This window comes from Phycodurus eques, chromosome 3 (assembly GCF_024500275.1).
Source record: "Phycodurus eques isolate BA_2022a chromosome 3, UOR_Pequ_1.1, whole genome shotgun sequence".
NCBI classification, from domain to species: domain Eukaryota; kingdom Metazoa; phylum Chordata; class Actinopteri; order Syngnathiformes; family Syngnathidae; genus Phycodurus; species Phycodurus eques.
The window spans coordinates 9841763-9864777 of NC_084527.1; the positions used below are offsets into that span (position 1 = coordinate 9841763).

The following is a 23015-nucleotide window of genomic DNA, read 5'->3' on the forward strand; positions in this document are numbered from 1 at the left end:
TCATTCGCAAAAAACAACATCCATCCAAGCTGACTTTGGGGGAAGAGGCAAGACTATTTGCCTGTCAATCACAGGGACAAACAACCGTTCACTCACATCAATGGGCCATTTAGAGTCGTCATGCGTGTTTTTAGAATGTAGAAAAGAAGAAAGAATTGAAAGCCCACGCAGCCACGAGGAGACTCCACGCAAACTCAACACAAGCTGAAATTCGAACCCAAATCCAGATTTGATGTTGGGAATAATTTATTGGGGGGGGGGAAATGTTTTTTAAAAAATGCAAATTTAGATTGTGAACGCGGGTTAGTGCTTTCGACCACAAAGATAGCCTTGCTGGCCCACCAGTGATGGATGGATGGCTTGGTTGGGTGTTTTTTGTTTTTTTTTTGTGGGGGGGGCTCTTTCACAATGTGCTCTCAAGTCTGCAGTACATAGGGCACGGCAGATGACGTCACTACCTTTACACGGTCACGGTTAGAGATAAGGCAGGCTTCATTTGAACAGCGGGATACCTGCTCACGCGCCGCGCAGGTTAGCCTACTGCACAACACTGCACCCTACGTCACATGCAAGGGGGTTCTGCAACAGAAACCTGCCCTGCCTAGATTGCACGTCACCGCTACCGACAAGAGGAGAGGGCTTTGGAAGCACGGTTGACATTTTGGTGCACGGCGAGCACGCAGATCTAAGGGGAAAGACGCCCCAGGCTGTGCAGGAGGAGGAATCCTAATCATGCCCGCCGTGCAGCAGCAGCAGCAGCCCTGAAGGCGACATGAAGCGCAAGAGCGACAGGAGGCGATTGGAGACGAGGAGGAAGAAGCGCTGCGCAGCCCAGCGCGGCTCAGAGGCGGAGCCAAACTCGGATATTTACATTGAGATTTTAGGTAAGGGTGCTCGCAAAATGAACCCGGTCAACTTTACGCCGAGTTGACACGTCGCAGCGTGGACACAAAATGGCCCTTTTGAATGGACGTGCTGTGATTTTTTTTTCTCTCTCTCTCCCTTTCTTTACCACTTAATGTGGCGACACCGTCCTTTCCAATACTGTTAAAGCACTGTGGGATTTGTTTAGTTGGGATTTAGCGACAGTGTTAAAGTAATACCCGCAATCCTTATTATCGTCATCATCAGCAAATGATAGTTTTTCCACATTTATTTTAACACGGTGATGTTATACTCATCGAAAGAGTGACGTTTAACAACGCTTAAAATGTTCTTACGCTGACGTCCTTCATCCGTTTTGACCATATAGATACCAAATATACCTAGACTTCACATTGTCGCGCAATCCTCCTTTAACGTGGCCGCCATATTGAATGTGGAAAACTGGTAGTGATAAAGCCGCTTCCTTCATTTGCTGCTTGGAGATGTAGCAACTGTTTTACACTTGTAGCCAGAACTCATAGGAATAAGACTGAATAATGACCTTTCATGCAGATGACGCGGGTTCAATTCCCAGCCAGTGCCAGTGCATATGGTACGAAAACTGAGCCAATGAAATCATGTGAATGACTCAGTGGGGCGAAGATTTATCACAATCTGTTAAATCTGAATGTTAGTGCTCTCTATGGAGAAACCCAACATCACGCCTATATTTAAGGGGCTGGTTATTGAAGACAGACAAAAGTAATGTGTTCATATTAACAGTTGATTACACTGGTCAACAACAAATTTATTGTCCACAATTTTGTAACTGAATTGGGACAATTTTGATAAGGTGAATCCAAATACCACATTGGTTTTGCCCAAACAGGTCAACTTTTTGAACTTCTGGCCACATGTTTTTGTCTACATGTGTAGGTATTTGCACTTTAGAGGTTCAAATAAATGGACGTTCAGGGCCTGAGTTTTAAACAATGATGACGTAACATTCAATTTATAGGTACTTACTTTTAATCATAGTCTACTATTCAATTTACAGTCAACAAAGTTAGTAACGTTAGTAACATGATTATTAAACTCTTAACAACTTGCCATAAAAACCTGACCTGGCCAAAATCCATTGAAAGAACAGAAAACTTACAACAACAAAATTGTAACCCAGTGATATTTATTTTTGCAGAAGCAGCGTAACATGCATTGAGAGCGTAAACACTCATAACACCATTAGAAAAATATGCTATATATAAGGAATAACCATCTACAATTTTTTGATTAATAGTGATATACGTTGTTTTTGGTGCCTGTTTCCCAAATATATTAATGTGTGGCTGAATGAGAGGCATTCATTTTGTGCCTTACGAAGTTCAGGTCCATTGACTTGCATTAGTCTACGGGGCAGGCAGGACACATCCAATATGGCCGACGCGCTGACGGATCGTAGAAACGAGCCAACCCAATGGTTTTGACTTCTACGGTGGAAGAGAACGGAAGAGAGGGTTTCTCTGAGTGTAAATCTCGGCTGTGATTGGGCGCCAGCACAACCCAGCAACGGCCTTGGCAACGTTCCCGCAGCCTATCGCGTGTCAGATCAGGAGCACTTTAAACTAAAATGGGAGGGATTTAGCGGCAGTTTCGTCCAATGGCGTCAGTCGTTGAATCCCTTTCAGCCAATAGTGTTTTGCGATGTCTAAGAGGCGGAGTCAGGGGGGAGCTCACTTTTAGCGTAGTGCGCACTTTATTCACATGAAAAAAAACCTCACTCATACCGTGGGAGGAGACTTTTCCGAACGGCAGAGTTGGACTTTTAACACTTTTAACAACAAGGCGGGAACTTTATTGTACGATTTTTCTATATGTTTTGATTTTACAAGTGAGTTTCACGTGAGTATGCGCACGTTCTGGTGAGGAGAAATCAGGGTCCTCATGTTCAAAACAACTCAGGTCAACATGACCGCGGATGATGTGTCGTCACGATGCGTTGAGCTCCTCAAGGGTAAGATGGCACCGGGAGAAAGAAAAAAAAAATGTCAATAACAATGATAAATAATAATCATAAAGTCACTGCCAATTCCTCCTGTACACTTTGTAGATCAATTGTATTTCGCCATCATTCAACAAAAGATTAAAAGCACGACAGATCGACACTGCTTCTGCATAGATGAAGAGTTGGCATACGAGAAGTAAGTCAAAACATTCATCCTTTTGAACTTTCACCCCTGTGCTTTACCTACTGAATTAAAGGTTATTTTAAGTGGGCAGACCCCACCTTGAGTCTGTTTTTTGTTGTTGTTGTTTTTACAACCAAAGTGCAATTTGGCCAACATTGATTTGGAATTCTAGCTGCAAATAATCGATCTGTTGTTTTTTTATGCACAACAGTCGTCCCTCGCACATTCGCAATTAACGAGTCACAAATTCTCATTTTTATTCCGTGGAAGCTTTTTTTTCAGCTATTTGCTTTTTGGTTGTTTTTTGTGCTCTATCTGAGCTCTAAGATACTACTAGATGCCGCCACATCTCTGTCTGTATAGGAACTGGTGTCAAGGAAGTATCTTGAAGAGATGCATCTCGACTTTGTATATCAAGTTCAGCCTGGGTTGTTAGTGGAAGTTACGGAGAGTCTTCACTGCATTTGCATTAACACACAAAATTAAATAATCTAATGAGGCCAATTATCTTTTTTTTAAATTATTGTAATTTAAAATGAGTTTGAACTTATTTTAAACTGTTATGAGTCCTTAGGTTGTGATATAGTTACAGTTTAAACTATTAATATACGCAGTTCTAAAAAAAAAAATATATATATATATACATATATATTTTTTTATTTATTTATTTATTTTTATTTATTAATTTTTTTCCTATTCCCGGCTCGATTCACTTGGGATTACTTTCCTTGTCAAAAGCACTTTTCAATTGCACCTGTGATTATTTACAGCAGGGAACACACATATCTATTATTAAAATGTGAGCGACACCACACATGACACGGTGGGCAAAAAAAAATGTGTCCTTACTGATATTATTGTTTGCTGTATGGTTGCATTAACAGTCATTCTATTGGTTTTAATCTTGTTCCCTTGCAGCTTCTATGCAGACTTTGGCCCCCTCAACCTCGCCATGTTTTATCGCTTCTCTTGCAAGCTGACAAAGAAGCTCAAGGTAATTAGGACACTTGAGAAAGCAAAGGACTAGAAGTGGTCTCTTAAGTACGTACAGTGGAACCTCAAAGATTTTTCCCAAAAGAAATAATGGGAAGAGAAATAATCATAATGTTTGACTTGAGTTTCAAGTCAAACTTCATATAACACCTTTAAATTTGATTAAAACTAGAAAATGGTCGAAAAAGTGTAAAAAAACCATAATGACTTAGTATTAAGTCTTATGCTAATTTTTAACACAACCTAAATTTCTTGCTACACAAGTGTAAAAATGAATTAACCACTGTCAGATGTAAAAACTACAAAACACTAACATTGCGTTTTAAATGAGGGAAGACACGATTGCAGTCTTAATTCTTTGAATGCGGGCCTGCTTACTACCTGTGCAAAACAAGCCAAAGAAAACGCTAAACACACACATCCAGGATAAATCCAAGGCCAAGCTGAGGGCTCACTTGAGGTCGCACATGGCATTCTAGACTCCAATCTGAAGGTTTGTGCAACTTTTGAGGAATGTTCCTGAATCCCCCCCCCCCCCATATTGTACAATTTAAGGGCTGCATAGTGTATTAGTGGTTAGCACGTCTGCCTCAGATATCTGAGTATTGGGTTCAAATCCCAGTTACGGCCTTCCTGTGTGGAGTTTGCATGTACTCCCCTGTGCTTCTGTGTCTGTGTTTTTTTTTCTTTCCCACATTCCAATAACATGCATGTTGGGGGTCACTTAAAACTCTTTTGTTAGTTGTCCATAGGTGTGAATGGGAGTGTAAATGGCTGCTTGTTAATATGTGCGCTGTGATTGACTGACGACCAGTCCAAGGGGTACCTCGCCTAAATTCAGCTGGGATCAACTCCAGCTCACCCGCAACCTAATGACGACAAGCGGGATAGAAAATGGATGGACGTACAATTTCAGGGGCGTTAGACTTTTGAGGTTCCACTGTATTGTATGTAGTGTATGTGTCTGTGAGTTAGTAGAGACTGTTTTATTGCTTTATAAATACAATCTGTAATGTTGCAATTGTATTAGCTGCATTTAAGCAGTGTTCATTTCCGTTCCTTATGTTACCGCCTTGTTCCACTGTGTAAATTACGTAATTGCTCTTTCTCATGTATTGTGAGTATGTATCTTTTGCTTTGCACTCATGAATATTCCATGACATGAAACCCAACCACATCTCAACATCCTTTCATTAAGTTCCATTTGGGCCACATCTGTTCAAACAAAGCCGTAACGCTAAAAGAAACAAGGCCGATCAGAAGGGCTCATATGTCATGTGAATTGTACAATTAAAATGTCCCTGTCAAGAAAACAGATGGTCTGGTAAATAGCGTAATAATATTATGATGTCTCTGCACAGTCCATTACTCTTTCAAGGAAGAAGATTGTATTTTACACCTGTGGTGACCAGAAAAAACAAGCCAACGCTGCCTACCTGATTGGCTCATATGCAGTGAGTAGAAACTGCATAGATCCAATGTATAATAACTATTCTGCTATTTAATTATTAAATACATATGTCTGTGTTTAGGTAATGTACCTTAACATGATGCCAGAAGAGGCCTACAGTCTGTTGGTGTCAAGGAACAACACATACATTCCATTCAGGTACGAGTGGTGGAGTAAATTTTTGTTGTTGTTGTTGTTGTTGTAGGGGTGCCCACGTACGGAACGATCGTTGTAATCCAGAATCCTGTAATATTTGGTGAATTAATTTCGCATTTTTTTTCAATTGGTCAACAAAAACGCATTCATTTTAACGTATTTTTATTCATTTGTCACTTTATATTATAAATAAATAAAATAAAAGGAATTTTAAATGTGCATGTCAATTTGTATGTAATATATTAAATAATAGGTTAATTATAATTACATGAATTATAAAAACTTCTTCCCGTGCCTGTGTGGGTTTTCTCCGGGCACTCCGGTTTCCTCCCACATCCCAAAAACATGCATTAATTGGAGACTCTAAATTGCCCGTAGGCATGACTGTGAGTGTGAATGGTTGTTTGTTTGTAGGTGCCCTGCGATTGGCTGGCAACCAGTTCAAGGTGTACCCCGCCTCCTGCCCGATGACAGCTGGGATAGGCTCCAGCACGCCCGCGACCCTAGTGAGGAGAAGCGGCTCAGAAAATGGATGGCTGGATGAAAAACATAAAAAAAATGAGTGATGATTATTTTATTATAAAATAAACAACAGTATTTTACATGCACTTTTGTATGACCTGTTGGGTTTACAAATCAAACGTCGCTCTTGAGTATTGAAAGTTTGTCCATCACTGTGTGAGTTCAGGTGTTCCTAATGTTCTGTCCAATTAAAGTACAATGCAACATTGGCATTAACGTGAAAGAAATCAGATCCCGTTTGTTTTTTTTTTGTTTTTTTTAAAGAGTTAAAAAGAAGTGGAAGTGAAAGTCCTACTTGAATTGTGTTTCTTAGAGATGCCTCGTTTGGAACCTGCATGTACAATCTGAACATCCTGGACTGCTTGCGCGCTGTCCACAAGGTACGTCCGTATGCTGCCTGTACAGTAATTGCTGAGTCACACTCCCTCTTATGAAATTATCCTCTCTGCCAGGCCCTGCATTACGGCTGGCTCGACTTCTCTGACTTTGACGTGGAGGAATACGAGCACTACGAGAGGGCAGAAAATGGAGATTTGAACTGGATCATTCCGGGAAAGTTCCTCGCGTTTAGCGGGCCTCATCCCAAAAGCAAAATAGAGAACGGCAAGTTTAGTTCAGCGCGTGACTTGTGACACTTCTTAAACAGTGTTAAATATAGCACCTTGCACTCATGTCTCTTGTTTCTGATCTCAGGCTACCCTCTGCATGCACCTGAGGCCTACATCCCTTACTTTAGGAAACACAACATCACCAGTGTCATCCGACTCAACAAAAAGATGTATGACGCCAGGCGCTTCACAGACTCGGGCTTTGAACATCATGACCTCTTTTTTGTGGACGGGAGCACGCCCAATGACGCCATTGTCAGAAAGTTCCTCAATATCTGTGAGAACGCAGACGGAGCCATTGCTGTCCACTGCAAAGGTATAACATGTAGCAGAGCCTGAATGAACAAAATCCTGTGATTACACAATGTATGTGTTTATTTCAGCTGGTCTGGGGCGAACCGGCACTCTAATTGGCTGCTACATGATGAAGCATTACTGCATGACCGCGGCGGAAGTGATTGCTTGGATTCGGATCTGTCGCCCGGGGTCCGTCATTGGGCCGCAGCAGAACTTTGTTGAAGAGTAGGTGCATACATCCAAGTCATAACCAGTATTGGCAAAATTACTGAAGTAGAAGTACAGATACTTAAAAAAAAAAAAAAAAAAAAATTGGTTGAAGTTTAACTTAAATTGTACCTGTATACAATACCTGTTTCGATAACTTGGCAGTTAGCACGACAAAATAAAATTCACTGCACACTCAGGTTTCCTTCTTTTATAAGAACAGGCTTTAATGTTTACGGAAGCATATTGCATTCACCTGGATAAAAAAAAAAAAAAAAAAACTCATGTTTTTCTGAGTAATTTTTTGAGGGCTTTGTTTTTCTGAGTAATTGTTTTCTGTTTTTCTGACTAATTTTTTTCCACCTGTTTTTCTGACTAATTTTTACTGTTTTTCGGACTAATTGTTTTCCACCTGTTTTTCTGACTAATTTTTTTTCTGAGTTATCGGGACACATCGAACTCACGCGAGAACCTACAAACTGCAAGTGATTCTTTGCAGACTCACTAATGGCGGATTACTGCTCGCACACCTTCAACCTGCCCATACACGTTTAATTTACCGGTTCAATTAAGGTGCCTGCGTAATGTCGACAAACTAATAACAATACCATCTATGTGACTCAAAGACAGGAGTATCCCCCAGTGTCTTAAACCCATATCAGAATTAAACTTGATCAAACTAAATAAGCCGGTCATGTTGCTTAATACGGAGCCCGCAAAGAGTCACTTGCAGTTCGCAGGTTCTTGCGTGAGTTCGACGTCTCCCGATAACTCCGAAAAAAATTAGTCCGAAAAACAGGTGGGAAATAATTAGTCCAAAAAACAGAAAAAATAGTCAGAAAAACAGGTGGAAAAAAATTTATTCAGAAAAACAGAGAGAAATAGTCAGAAAAATAGAAAAAAATAGTCAGAAAAACAAAGTCCTAAAAAATGACTCAGAAAAACAGATTTTTTTTTTTTATTTTTTTTTATCCAAGTGAATGCAATACGCTTCCGTAAATGTTCACCAAGACTTCAACATTAGCTAATGATAACTGCAAAAAAAATACAATAAAATCCACCATACCTGTATGTTTTCTCAGATTAGATGAAGAATTTTTGAACGCCAGAAATGTATGGCTTTTAGGCCTGCGAAAGACAACAAATCATTTTTGTAGCCGACAACATCAAACAATTCTTTTAAATGAGGCCATGGATGCGGAATATCTTGCGTCTCCGAATTTGTCGCATCATGTTGTTGATGCTCATTGCTTCACATTCCTGCATGTCACAATTTGTCTGTCTGAATGTTCTGAACTCCTGTTTCAGTGCCAGTGTTTTATGAGCTGCACGGAGCAGTTGTGTCATTTTATAGCTGACATCATAGCTGACATAGTCTTCTTTAGAAAGCAAACGAGTCATGACTTAACCAACAGCACCTCTGCTAATTGCAGCCAAGTCGTCCACTCTATCGCACGTCAAGACACAATTAATCAAACAATTTAGCACAATCAACAGAATTGTTTAACAATCAAGTATCATGCACATTCCTTAATCTGAATTGATGTGTTGTGATGTTTTCTGTTAGGAAGCAGAACAGTCTGTGGGCTGAGGGAGATGTCTTCCGGGAGAAGATGCTCAGCGAAAGGAAGAATGGTAAACTGGCCGTGACCAGAATCCTCTCTGGAGTCGACGACATAACCATTAATGGCAGCAACAAGAACAGAGCATCTAAGAAGGGAGAGATGGAACTGGTACGTTTTTGTAAATCATTTCTCATGACTATGCCGCTTCGTCAAATGTTCTTTTATTGTACGATTTTGCTGGCAAATCCGCAGTATAATGATGACGAGGACCGGAATGGCCTGACACAGGGTGACAAACTGCGAGCCCTGAAGAGCAAGAGGCAGGCCAGATCCTCAAGCTCATTATCGTAAGTACTAAGCCAGACCGCCACTCTCATTGAGCGCCACTTTAATCAATTCAAACATAATTATTTTCCAATAAAAATGGGATTTCACCCCACAGCCCCCCACCAAACCTCTGAAGAGAGTGATTTTGTTGTGGCATTGGACCAGCTCAAGTGGAGCAATATATTAGGTTTGGGGCATGCTGTCCTATAATACTGCAGCTACTTGATGAGGTGGTGTCAGGAAAGAGTAGACTCAAACATGAATTTGTGTTGTTCAGTCAGGCAGGCACAGCTGTGGGGAAAGTAGGAGGCATAATACAAATATGGAGGGATTTGTTTAATCTCTTTGGATGTTAGCACATGCATTCAATAGAATGCTGGATAGTGTAAACAACTCATTTAGAAAACAAACACGTTGGTGTGGCAAGTAGTTGAGCTAGTCAGTGTCTTTACAGTATTACACTTGATTTGAGATTACAGTACAGCCCTGTGATTGGCTGGCAAGTAGCCCAGGGTGTACCTCTCCTCTCACTCAAAGTCAGCTGAGATAGGCTCCAGCTCACCCGCCACACTAATGAGGACAAGTGCCATAGAAAATGTGATTGAGATTACATGCTTTGTAATCAGGCATGTTAAAACGCAATTCCATTTGTTCAGATACTCTGCTGAGAGATGCTGTCGCCGACCCAAAACCCCAAAGACACAAAATAATTGATGATTGTGAAACATCAAAGCAGTCTCCAGATACCCTGAATACTAGTGGGTGTGAGCAGCTGTAGTGTAATGTCATAGCAATTTTATTGGATACTTTGTAGATGCTTTTAGTGGATACTATGACACCACACACTCTCTGTTAATTGCATATTGCCATTCTTATGTGTGTAAAAAGAAAGTTAACAGTAAAATGGCAGACCTTTCCACATTAAGACACAATTTTGCTTACATCTCGACCTGGTGTACAGTACATTCTCTTATTGTCGATTCAGACGAATGTGGGGGAGTGTAGGCATATATATATAAAAAAAAAAAAAAGAATATCACTGAACTGAAGTTTACAGTTATTATTTTTCAATTTTACAAGCACATTTTCCCTGAAAATTTCAGTCCAACTTCAGATTGTATAACTGCCAGTGTATAAGAGGTTCCGTTGTTGAGTGAAAGCATATTAATACGGAAAGAAATGACGCTGTCTGATTGTGTTATTCCCGGCATACACGCGATTACATTATTTTCAGCACACAACAGATTAGTCACAACCATTTTAAGTCTGGTACCAGTCAATCCCCGAAAACATTATGCCCTGTGATTGACTCCAGCTTCCACTTGAGATTTATGGGAAAGCAATGAGTGGGCGATAAATTGAACTCTTCCCTGTATATAAACTAATGGCTGTGTCGTATTTTGGCAATAATTATCTGTAAATCTAGTGTGGTTGACTGGCGACTGCCAATCTTCCCATGTGGATCTGTTGTCCCCGTGCCAGGCAGGTGGTAATGCACTGTTGCGGCCTCACAGGCGCGCTCTGGCCAGTGTCTTGCCTGTCGTTTAAAAGATAGCTGAGTGAAAATGGATGTGAGGTTTGAAGGAGGTAAGCGCATGTCACTTCCCATTTTTTGAAAACTAGGTCCTCTTCCTATTGAAATGGATGGCTGATTTATTTTTTTTCCCTTTAGCTTTGCTGCGGCATGGATGTACAATAAGTAAATTAGATGCGCTACATTCACTTCTGCTTCTCATGGATTTGCTCGTCTGCTGTATTTGCTAACAGCTATCCATTGGTCAGCTCAGTGCAGCACAACGGACTTAAATATTTGGTGCTCGGATTCCATTAATTAAGGCTTCTGGTTAAGACGCTATTAGTAAAGGAAGTTTTTTTGTTCAGTGAAGGCTTGTTCAATCAGCTCAACTTTGAAATGGGATTTCCCTTTATCGTCTCGACCATAGTAGATTCTAAATCTCCATATCTCCAAAGGAGTATTAAGACCACATTGAAACTATGAGAATAAAGTTAAATTGAAGAAATCCTTGAAAAGTCCATCTATTTACGTTATCCATTTGGTACATCGCTGTATGTCGCTAGCATCGATGGATGAAGATGGCTGCTTCAAACCTAAATGGCTGACTTCCTGTTCAATTTCGTGCATGGGTCTATGAGACTTTGTTGTGCGTCTTATGATAGACATGTCCACCTAATTTTGTGTGTCGGTTGGTGGATAATTTATTTTCTGACTTTTCAACAGGCGCTGCTGGGTGAGCCCTAAAAATAAAATCCATGCACATTCACCGAGATGTGCCCACTTGCAACAATTGGTTAGTTTTCAGGCACGTTGAGGCCCCCAAAACATTGCTCATTCCTCAGTTTGTCGATTCCTAGAGTGCCTTTGCAGTTTGCATTGCCTCTTGCTCAGACCGGAACTCTGAGGCAGTGCGATTTTGAAAAGAAAGAAGTTATTACAAAAAGAAAGCGGAAAAAACTGTTATATGCAAGTCATGATTTTGTACGTCGTAATATCAGGTTTTTCTCGTAACTTATGTTTTGGGGTTTTTGTTTTCAGTGTGGCCCTAATACTCCTTTGTACACGAGTGTTAGTCAGTGTTGTGCTGAGATCAAATTTCCTTCTCTCGAGGGAACATTGAGACAGGGTGGAGATTTTGCGCTCTCGGCCGAGTGGTTTATCAGTGTTGCTGTGCAACCATCTAACACTCACCATCTGGCTTTACTATTTAACACTGAAGAGCATGTAAAATTTTACTGCAAACAATGTGAAAGCACCTTTTCTGCCTTTTTACCCTCTCCATGCATGGCAACGGGCACGACATCCTTGGACATGCACGCTCATACATGTCTTCAATCTGTCTTTGTGTCCAATGTTTACTAAATGTTGGGCGGGGTTCACATGGCTTTACTGCCCTGTTTTTTTTTTTTTTTTTTTAAACCGGGACTGGATCAGTACCAGCGTAACGTCAGAGTTGTGTTACTCTTCATATTTGCATTCACCAGACACATTCATGATAAAAAAAGGCTTAATTTATGATACAGCAGATAAGTAGATTGTCAAGGTGTACCTAATGTTGTGGCCAGTGAGTGTAAATAGTATGGTTACTTACTGGTATATTTTGCAAATATTTTGTCATAGTTGTATGACAAATAAATTTTTCCGACTACGTGTGAGATTGTTTAAATGTTGTCGATGTTTTGGTCATTACAATTAGTTTTACTGTTTCAGAAAATCAGAAATATTGGGTTGATTTTGCTGGCCAATACACAACACAAAGAATATCAGCCAATTTGGCTGGAAATTGGTGAAACAAACCTTTGAGAGGGGGGGGGGGAAGGCATTTTAAGCCAAAATTTGTATTTTAAAAAAAAAACAAAAAAATCATCGTTTTATTGATCTAGTCCCATTGTAAAAGCAGAGCATAACAGACCTTGTGTCCTACCAGTTGTCTCTCCTTTTTTTTTTTTTTTTTTTTTTTTTTATTCCCTCCTTTGTTTTTTTCTGTTTGCTCTTGTTTGATTTGTCTTTTTAGATGGCTGGTAGCCATGCTGCTCTCCTCCCTGTGTAGCCTTGCCCTGTGGTGGATTGTGTATGGCTTCCCTTCTTCTATCCTGCATTTCTGTGTAGACGGGTTAGGATTTCTATGAGTTCCACCGGCCTGTGAACCCCCTCAAAAAATGTTTGCTGCCCCCCATTCTGGATCTATCACTGAGAATGCTGTAAGTGAGCCCCCTATTCAACTACCAACCAAAATAGCCCAGTTTCTATTTTTTCGGTACAAATAACTTGAATACCTCAGACCTAAAGTTGGGTACACACACAGATTTTTAACATCTTAACCGATTTTATAAAATGTGAGTGACCCTACATATAAGGGAAGAAAAAAAATGCTGTGTGTGCTCGATCATGTCTGGTGATAAACAAACCCAAACAGTTTGTTATAGTACAAAAACTGAGCCATTAGAGGTATGCCAACTACATTTGGAAACTCTTGCCATTATTATTATTATTGTGAATGATTTGTGAGTCACATTATAAAAACTTAAAACACAACTAGTTGCTCTTCTGTGTCCTGCAACAGTGTGAGCTTCAGGTCGCTTTCTAATTGGCTATCGTTCCGTTTCACATCACAATCAGAGTCTATGTCTTAGCCCAAGTCTGTATTGACACACGTGCCGATTTGCAATTGTAAATATTGAACAGGTTTAACATTTATGATGGTTGACTGTTTTCTAAGCAGATCAGAGAGGAAGTATCACTCTTAACACACCGCAGAATAATCACTCAGAGACGTCGTAAGAGGGGGCAAGTGCTCAAATTTGGTCCACTTGACTGTATGTGTGTACCCCGCTTTAGTTTTATATCAAGAACACCCTGTTTGTTTTCATTCCAGAGCAAGAATTTCGAGCAACATCCTTTGTTTCGAAACATCACGCATGTCTTTCTTTTGATTCAAGTTTCCAAATACAATCATTTTAGCCTGGTATTGGAGGGCTGATGGCTATTACATTATTGAGTGTAAAGAAAAGTGATATCTAGCGCCACCCTGTGCATCTACCCTACCACTATTTGGCTTTGCTAATCTCACCCGACTGTAATGAGTGAAAAATAAATCTGGAAACCATCAATCTGCATAGCTTCACCCACCTCTACACTCATGTCAAACTTGTGTTTTCTCAGGCAAGAAGAAAATAAGATTCACACCAGGTCAGCATCCCAGTCTCTAAAGTAAGCTTTGCTGTATATCCCTATCATGTACCCTCCGACTGACTGGCATAAAATATGGTAGTAGCCATGTCATCTCTCTGTCCTCTGTAGCAGGTCCGTCCTTCAGGCCAGCGTACAGAGCTGTAAGACTGGCGTCAACTCATTGGCTCTGTCTGACCACTCAGACAGCAGGAAGAGGACCAGAACCTCACTGCCCGCCAGTGGAGTAGCATGCAGGTAGGAGGCCAGTGTGACACCTGGCTCTCTCTTAGCACGGTAGTACTATAAAGCCACATATCTACCAATTGGTACAGTTTGAATGGTATGCAATTGTTCCCTAATGTGTCAAGGGTGTTCCCTGCCTCTCGCCTTCAGGAAACTGGGATATGTCCGTGTAATTCTGAAACATTGTAAAGGGGAAAGAAAATTGATGGGTGTAATTTTTCACATTTCCATTGTCAAAAACTTGTCAAATTTGCCAAAGGAATGCTGCTTTCGTCATAGCACAGTTTGACTCGACTCGGCTTGATTAAGTTCAGTGCGGTTGGTTTTGCCATATCAAAATAGTAAAATGTGAAAATCATTAGCAATGAACACATCGGTTAGAACGAGACAGGCTAACAAAATGGAGAAGAAAGTCTCCCCTTTATTTAGTTCCGAGAGCCGCAAGAAAGTGCAACGCGACCGATTATGTTTATACAATTCAAAGGCAATGTTGTTGGAATTGTGATGCAGGATGTCTGGTTTGACCCTTTAGCTATGATACCACTGTGGCTGGTATCGGAACAAAAGTGCCAAAAACTGTCACGGAACACATTTAATCTTGTACAGAGGGTCCCGTTTGCGACTTAGTTCATTACTACAGCAGCGACGTATCCCAAGTTTTTCCGCAAGTCGAACACATTGTAGTCTACTCTCTAATGCAGTAGTAAAGTCAATTACTGTAAATATTTGTATGTAAAACACTTCAGGTCATAAACATGAAACAACAAACCGTAAATAGGGCAGAAAATAAGCGTTTCTTCTTGTGCCATGTTTTCGTACAACACGACGCAAACTAGTTGTTTGCACGCCGTACATAACTTTGAAACCGCATGTCAGAGCTGTCGTAAACTGAAAACTACTTGTACCCTTCATCAGACAATGGTAAAGCAACAAATTGCACTTCAGACCATCAGGAACGTGTTGTGTCAATTGCTATTATGTTGTGAACAAGGCAATCCAGAGGCTATAGCCACTCATGCATCCTAACCTAACAGCATCCCCTCTCTCTGCCAGCTCCATATGTTGCACCCCACTGGTCGGCCCCCTAGGCAACTTGCACGTAATGGCCAGCGACAGGGAGCCCGTGTGTTGTGAGCCATGTGGCGGCCATAGCAACGCGGCCAACACGTGCACCCCCGTCAACTTAAACATGGCGCATTTGCAGGCAAGCTCCCCTCCGGCCCGTATGGAGCACAACATAGTGCATTTCCTTTGGACAAGCGCGCTCTACACTAGTTCCAGTTGGGTTTTGGCAGCAGTTGGATGATTGGATTCACGTCAAACTTTAGACAGCATCGACTCTGTAAACTGGGCTGCTGCCATGTCCAACCCAACTTAACAGAGCAGAATTGATCTTTCCTGCTAAATCTTCAAGTCTGCCTGCACTCTCTTTCAACAGCACTGCTTGCATGTCCTCCAAAGTTTGGAGTATGACTGGCTATAGCGCCCTTGGTTCCTTCTCTTGCTTGTTATTGTCACTACTCTACATCATCCTCTGTCCCACCTCTTCTGCAGCATTTATCTAGTTTTTTCTGCCTCTTTCACACACAACAGACCCGCTGCCTCCAGACGACGTAAAGCTCACCGTGCTTTTCAATCTGAGCGCTTGTCTAAGCTGTGGTATCTATCGCCTACTCACTATCTTTTGTTCGCATAATGCTTTCAGTCTTTGTGACATGATTCAGACATTCTATTCAAGTGTTTTCCTCCATCAATGTTTCCTTTGTGTTGTTCTTTGCAGTCACTCCATACCTAAAGCAAGAGCCCCTTTACTCCGGTGAGCCTGTGGATGTGCAAACCCTGAAGAAGTTTGACTTGATTTCTTTAACAACAACTAACTAGCTACACCATGATTTGTTTAAATGCATGGTATTCTCCTAAAGTTTATTCAACATGTCCTAATTGTTTTCTAATTGTTACTCTTTCGTGAAACAGACTGAACGTCCAAAATAATTTTAATCCTCATTTGTGTGATTTTTTTTTTTCTCCTCTTTTCTTAGTTTAGTAGTCTGACTATCCATGCTCAATATCCTGGACACTCTCCTATTTCAATAGCCATTGAGATGTTCAGCTGTTGTATTTCGTAACTGTAAATATTTGGAAAATGTAAATATTTTGTACCATTTTAATCAAAATTGTCCAAATGGGACTTATCCACTATATGGACTGATTTGAAGCATATATGCTATAATCACTTTTTAATTAAAAGAATAACCCTGCTTTCCCTTTTCATTTGTACACGCACAAACGTTGACATTTGTTTTGCTGATACTTTTTGGTGTGAAAAAAATGCAACCTAAAGGCACGTCAAACAGATCCACGTTTCTTATATATCCTATATAAAAAAATAAAAAACACTAGTTATATTTGCAAATGTCTTTATAAGCTTAGTGCCATTGGTGAATGGAAACAAAAACCCAGCAGAATAAAACACCAAACCTTGAACAGCAGAAACATGAAAACTGGTTTTCTAGCCAGTGTTTTAAAGTGCAAACCAGCTACATGAAGCGTGAACTCTGTTATCTGCCTCCTGACAGTGCTGGGAAGTCTTCTGGGTTGTCTGGGTCAGGAGCTTCACCCACCTGTGAGCAAGCAGTTGGGCTATTAGCTACCAGCTGACCGAGTGTTTGTTTACAAAAAGCAAGGAAGCATGGCATTAAGGCCCACCTTCTCCAGTGTGTATCTGGCTCGGTCCGGCTGGCTTGGCAAACCACCGCGGGCCCCCCTGCCTCGACCCCCCCGAGACGGGCGTCCCAGACTACCAAAGTTGATGTCCAGAAGGGAGGTGATGTCATTCACAGACCGGCGGAGAAAATTACCATCATCCTCGATTTCCTCCACACGCTCCTTGAGATGCTGAAGATCAGATTATAAACGACTAATTAAATGCCAGCCCACAAGGGTTTGACTCCTGGCTTTTTGCCTGCTGGGTATTGAAGTCAAGATAAATTGACACTGGCTGTATTGAACAAAGGTTTTAGGTATCTTTTGAGCAGCAGATTAAAAGCGTTTTTTGTCACCCAGGTAAGGTGCCCATGCTTTTATCTTGACGTGATGTTTTATTGTAATTATAAAAGATGTGTAGATGTGGTTGGTAAGGCTCCAGCAACTATTTGAACATGAAGCGATTCAGTCTTTTGGGTACATTTTGCAGAGTGTAGACGTATATACTGTACTGGTGGAGTTGCGGGCTGATGTAAACAAGGATTGTTTGGCCATGCAGTGGCTGTCTAAATATTTGCATATTCACCTCCAAAGGTTTAGACTTGTGGATGACTTTGGCCTTTGATGGAATTGCATTCTCTGCTTTGCGGATATTGAACTCCGCCTTCGGACGACTGACCTTCTGCAAGGCCTTCCATTCATCCAAAGTCATCTCCATGGCAACCTGGACCACCATTTCTCTATCCTCCTCTGCCATTGCACTAGCAAGAATAAGACAGTTTATAGCAATGTTCATACTGGTTGGGGGGGGGTGACCGTGATGAGAGGTTAACAATAAAATGTGCTAAAACAAGTCCCAATAGTTACATCTTTGATAGGTTGGGACTATGATATCTGCATGTTGTGCTCACGTGCTCTGGTTCTCTTCAACTGGTGGTTGTGGCACTTCAGAATTCACCTGAGCATCAGGTGTCACCTCCATTAACTCTCTTCAAGAACAAAAACAACCCTCGGACTAACCAATTCGACAATCTGTCAGCGTTGTCGACGTAGACACACGCACCTTGCTGGTTCTTCCACACAGCCCCAGTTCCAGGGGCCTCTGCCACCCCTCTTCTCATCAAGTGAGTTACCGCTACAATGAGTGGCAACAACATAAGGTCAAAACACTCTTAAAGACCTCCCAAACTGTAAATTTAAAAAAAATAATAATAATAAAATAAAAAAAGGGACTTGCGTTCCATTGTGTCGGTCATATTCTCGCTTTCCCCTCAGGACAAAATTATCATAGTTCCTTGTGTATCCACCTCTTCCTCCTCTCCTACCCCTGCCTCCCTCTCGGCTCCTGGGGTCAGCATCCTGATCGTTGAAAGGCCTTTGGAAAAAAATTTGGTCTTGTTACTTTACAATTGCTCAGCAATTTCCAGTGTGTGGTAATCACTGCCTGAGGACAGTTCAGTTGTATTTAACATTTAAATTCAAAACATTTGTATTACATGAAGAATTTTCAAACATTTAGGTACAAATTCAATTTTTTTTGCACCATACATTAATTGAATTTTTTTTGATAGATTTGTATTTGTCCTCTCTTTATTGTTCAAACTGCATAATGTTAACAGTTGATAAAAATACTTTAGGAACATTTTAACATACTACGCTACTGTTAAATGTTGGTGGTGGTAGTATTGGAGAGTCAAGTATTTATTTTTGTTGGTACTCTGTGTAAAAGGTTTGAGCACATAAAGTATGTAATCCTTAACAAATATAACAAAATATTTGGAAACATACTTGGGGACAGAGAACTCCTGTGGGTAAACAGCTTGGTTGGCTCTGCGCTCCCCAAAGTCAGCAATCTTTGAGCCCCTCTTTGTCTCTGCTCTGTAATCTCCTCCGGCACGGGCTGGCTGCATGCGAACTGGGAAGAGAAAATGGTTCATTACTACATACAGTGACTGGCTTCCATTCAATGGTGGCTGGTCAAATAGAGCTGCTGAGTCACCTAGAAAAGGACAAACGTGAACAAAAGAAAAACATATTCCACTATCTATTTTTGGATGAGTAGAATAAACGTGTACAGTTAATGAATAAAATGAATTTGTTTATATCTGGTTGTCATTCTGAAACGCAATTTATGGTTTAGGCCGCTTCGACGTTTTCCCATTGACTCGTTAAATGTGTGACATGCGCAGTGGGGTTGAAAAACATATTGCCGAGGTACAGCGTTAAATTCCAGCCCCCGACCCAATTAACGTTTCCGGGAAATGAAAGCAAAATCACCCCATGTTATTTCCGTTCCCACTCTTGAGTGATCAGCCAGTCTGCGGCACTGCAGATGTCGAAAATGGCGGGATAAAGATTAAAAGGTGCCATATTTTGGCTATTTACACCTCCATAGAGAGACTCTCTAACACGGACTTAGTGTAAGTGTCAATTTCATTATATTAAAAACACCTTAGTCTTGTCATACAAGTGTCAGTCAGGAAAGGGCCCCTCTGACAGCTACTTCTGTTTGACCCAGTTCTGTACCCACTTGATCCATATTTGGCCAAGACCGCCCCCTTTCATCTGATTGGTTGCCTCCGTGTAGAAGACCCACTTGTGAGAGCACGGGTTTGTTACATCGACTGTGCTGGCTCGAGGAGAGAGGTAGGCGGAGATCTTCGTTAGTGACGTAGATAAGCTCAAGAAATTTGAATTACCCGATTTCAGGCCTCCGCAGAAAAACTTCTGAACTCAGGAATGCATGGAAGATAATTCATATTTCACTCTTTACTGAGGTACCACACAGCCAATATTACAAACCCAATTCCAATGAAGTTGGGACGTTGTTTTTGTAGTGTATTCAATTAAATATTGGTTGAAAATGATTTGCAAATCATTGTATTCTGTTTTTGTTTAACACAAGATTTAATGTTCAAACTGATAAACTATCGCTTTTAGCAAAACATTAACTTAGAATGTTATTGCTGCAACACGTTCCAAAAAAGCTGGCACAGGGTCATGTTTACCACTGTGTTACATCACCTTTTCTTTTAACAACATTCAATGAACATTTGGGAACTGAGGACACCAATTGTTGAAGCTTTGTAGGTGGAATTCTTTCCCATTCTTGCTTGATGTACAGCTTCAGCTGTTCAACAGTCCGGGGTCTCAGTTGTCGTATTTTACGCTTCATAATGCGCCACACATTTACAATGGGAGACAGGTCTGGACTGCAGGACTGCTCTTTTACTACGAAGCCACGGTGTTGCAATACGTGCAGAATGTGGTTCGGCATTGTCTTGCTGAAATAAGCAGGGGTGTCCATGAAAAAGACGTTGCTTGGATGGCAGCATATGTTTCTCCAAAACCTTTATGTACCTTTCAGCATTAATGGTGCCTTCACAGATGTAAGTTACCCATGCCATTGGCACTAACACAGCCCCATACCATCACAGATGCTGGCTTTTGAACTTTGCGCCCACAACAGTCCGGATGGTTCTTTTTCTCTTTGGCCCAGAGGACACGACGTCCACAATTTCCAAAAACAATTTTAAATGTGGACTCGTCGGACCACAGAACACTTTTCCACTTTGCATGAGCTCGGGCCCAGAGAAGCTGGCGGTGTTTCTGGGTGTTGCTGATAAATGGCTTTTGCTTTGCATAGTAGAGTTTCAAGTTGCACTTGCCCATGTAGTGCCGAACTGCATGTGATATCCTTTACACATTGTCAGTTTTTGACGCAGGGCCGCCTGAGGGATCGAAGGTCACGGGCATTCAATGTTTGTTTTCGGCCTTGTCGCTTACATGCAGTGATTTCCTCAGATTCTCTGAACCTTTTGATGATATTATGGACCGTAGATGATGAAATCCCTAAATTCCTTGCAATTGCACATTGACCAACAGTGTCATTAAAACTGTGCCACTATTTTCTCACACACACTTTCTCACCCCATCTTTGCTTGTGAGTGACTGAGCAATTCAGGGAAGCTCGTTTTATACCCAATCGTGGCACCCACCTGTTCCCAATTAGCCTGTTCACCTGTGGGATGTTCCAAACAGGTGTTTGATGAGCATTCCTCAACTTTCTCAGTCTTTTTTGCCACCAATCCCAGCTTTTTTGGAACGTGTTGCAGCCATAAAATTCGAAGTTAATGATTATTTGCTAAAAACAAAGTTGATCAGTTTGAACATTAAATGTCTTTGTAGTGTATTAAATTAAATATAGGTTGAACATGATTTGCAAATCAAGTATTCTGTTTTTATTTAGGTTTAACAACATCCCAATTTAATTGGAATTGGGGTTGTACATCCCAATTAGAAAAGGCTGGTTTGGTAAAATATGGAACCTTTGTTATAAAAGTTTAAAACCAACTTAAAGGTCACACCTAAAATATTGACCCCTACTGACTTAGTATTAGAAAGCTGCCCAGAAATTACTGCATTTTCCCACCAGTTTAAGATTTATTACTTAATTTTTCATTACATGAAACAATAGTTATCACTGAAATGGCATTCAAAAGATCTGTTTAATAATGATAATCTTGTAAATCAATCAAGTTTTGTATTTTTTTTACACAACTATGCTCGAGGGATACACATCTACATCCCCCAAATGCTAAACATTTTAATTACTGAAACTGAAAGCAGCAATGTAGCGTTTTCCCCAAAAAACTAATGTATAAAAACAATACAATTGTTTGATGAAATCCTATTTTTCTAAATGTGGCCCCTGGATGAAAACGTTTGGACATGTGATGTAGGCCTAAGCCTTGTTTGGACTATCAACACAAAAGAAAAACCTGACAGTATTCACCAGCTGCAGCTGACACAGCAAACTGACCACTCTTGGTCTGTCCAGTCTAGAAAAGAGTGTGTTCTGTTCTGGGTTACAACAATATGGAAATTGCATTGTTTGTCACGCACCTGCATCAGGTTCTGGAAGCGCCATTTTCGTGAGTGGCAAACGCCTGTCCTGCTGGGATTCCTTCTGGCCAGGTTTCTTCTGCTTGGCCTTTTCGTCGTCGTCGTCCTCCTCCTCCTTCTTCTTCTTCTTCTTCTTTTTCTTCATTTTCTCCTTCTCGTTCTCCACCTCGCTTATCAAGTCTAACGGGTCTCTGTCGTCGTCGGGAAGATTCCCGAACCGGTTGGCCACGACGCAGCCATAGGCGTCCTGTAGCATCTTGGATCTGGTGGGGAGTGAGAAAAAATATATATATATATATTAAGCAGACGTAATTAACGTTGTCAAACTCTCTCAATGCCGCTATTTTTTTTATATTTTTTGAACAAACAATTTCACAAACCACCGTCGTCTTCCTTCTCCGGCGGTGGCAACAGAACACCAGCCGACATTCAAGTCTCCATTGAGAGTCGAACAAATCCGCGAGAGGTTCCGTCCACTTTTTATAAATGTTTCACACGTGCGCCGGCAAGCGCGGCCACGCCCTCTCATGAATATTTATCAAGTTGGGTTGGATGACGCCATCACTTCGCTGCTGTTTTGAGTCAAAAAGATGTTTTATTATTGTTAAATGGAGTAAATTTAAAATTAATACAGCCTTAGAAGTTAGTCAAAACTATTTACTATTTTCAAGGCACTCACATGCCCTTTTACAATTATGGTATGCACGTGTGTAATTTTGTTATATGTATCCTGTGTGTGCGTCGTGTGTAATGTTGGAACACATGATAAACCATTTGAATCACATGATAAAAAAAATACTCTTTTTCTTCGGAAGAAAAATGAAAGAAATGGCCTTTGTTGCATCAGAATCAAAAGCATCAAAGAGAGATGACTGGACATGCAGGGAATTTCATTCCAGTTTCTTCCAGACTGTATTCTGGCAATTCATATTTTTAATATGATGTGTTTAAATGTATTTTTAACTGAAAATTCAGCTCACACTCTGCTGTATTTGTGTTGCACAGCACACAGAGTACCAGATCACGCACATGCAGCCATGTGAAACATTTTACCGGAATACACAAACAAATAAAAACTCAAAAGCAATGAAAAGGTATTCACATTTCTCGTTGCCTGGTTTACAGTGCCTCCTTTGTTCTCGATGTTTCCGGTTTAAAATGATTACGCAACATCGGCGCCTCGGACCCAAGGGTTAGTGCGTATCCCTTTAAACATACCCCAACTCGTCATAACGTCAAAAGGGCGCCATCTGCTCGCCGGCGCTGTAAAAATTAACCGCCTTTCACCCTCATTGGCTCCAC

At 40.9% G+C, this 23015-nt stretch overlaps 2 protein-coding genes across 9 annotated transcripts; one reads left to right on the forward strand and one right to left on the reverse strand.

Annotated features, from left to right (window-relative positions):
* Nucleotides 1-512: 512 nt before the first annotated feature.
* cdc14b (cell division cycle 14B) lies at nt 513-16363 on the forward strand. Of its 6 annotated transcripts, none has more exons than XM_061671941.1 (15): nt 514-884; nt 2972-3062; nt 3969-4044; nt 5405-5497; nt 5576-5652; nt 6485-6551; nt 6624-6774; nt 6865-7095; nt 7163-7301; nt 8851-9016; nt 9101-9195; nt 13854-13901; nt 13995-14117; nt 15159-15309; nt 15886-16363. In XM_061671941.1, exons 1-15 carry the CDS (start codon nt 773-775, stop codon nt 15898-15900), a joined length of 1635 nt encoding a protein of 544 aa, XP_061527925.1. In that variant the 5' UTR covers nt 514-772; the 3' UTR covers nt 15901-16363. The 6 variants fall into 6 exon arrangements, with proteins under 6 accessions (XP_061527929.1, XP_061527925.1, XP_061527927.1 ...); XM_061671943.1 differs by lacking the exon at nt 15159-15309 and adding an exon at nt 15699-15764 and having other exon boundaries at nt 517-884; nt 13992-14117; XM_061671940.1 differs by having other exon boundaries at nt 518-884; nt 13992-14117.
* A 142-nt stretch (nt 16364-16505) lies between these two features.
* LOC133399921 (intracellular hyaluronan-binding protein 4-like) lies at nt 16506-22922 on the reverse strand. Of its 3 annotated transcripts, none has more exons than XM_061671946.1 (10): nt 22816-22922; nt 22097-22285; nt 21714-21976; nt 18597-18723; nt 18046-18183; nt 17872-17943; nt 17720-17797; nt 17395-17569; nt 16812-17000; nt 16506-16726 (listed from the first exon to the last, which is right to left on the reverse strand). In XM_061671946.1, exons 2-10 carry the CDS (start codon nt 22240-22242, stop codon nt 16664-16666), a joined length of 1251 nt encoding a protein of 416 aa, XP_061527930.1. In that variant the 5' UTR covers nt 22243-22285; nt 22816-22922; the 3' UTR covers nt 16506-16663. The 3 variants fall into 3 exon arrangements, with proteins under 3 accessions (XP_061527930.1, XP_061527932.1, XP_061527933.1); XM_061671948.1 differs by having other exon boundaries at nt 22094-22285; XM_061671949.1 differs by lacking the exon at nt 22097-22285.
* Nucleotides 22923-23015: the final 93 nt, after the last annotated feature.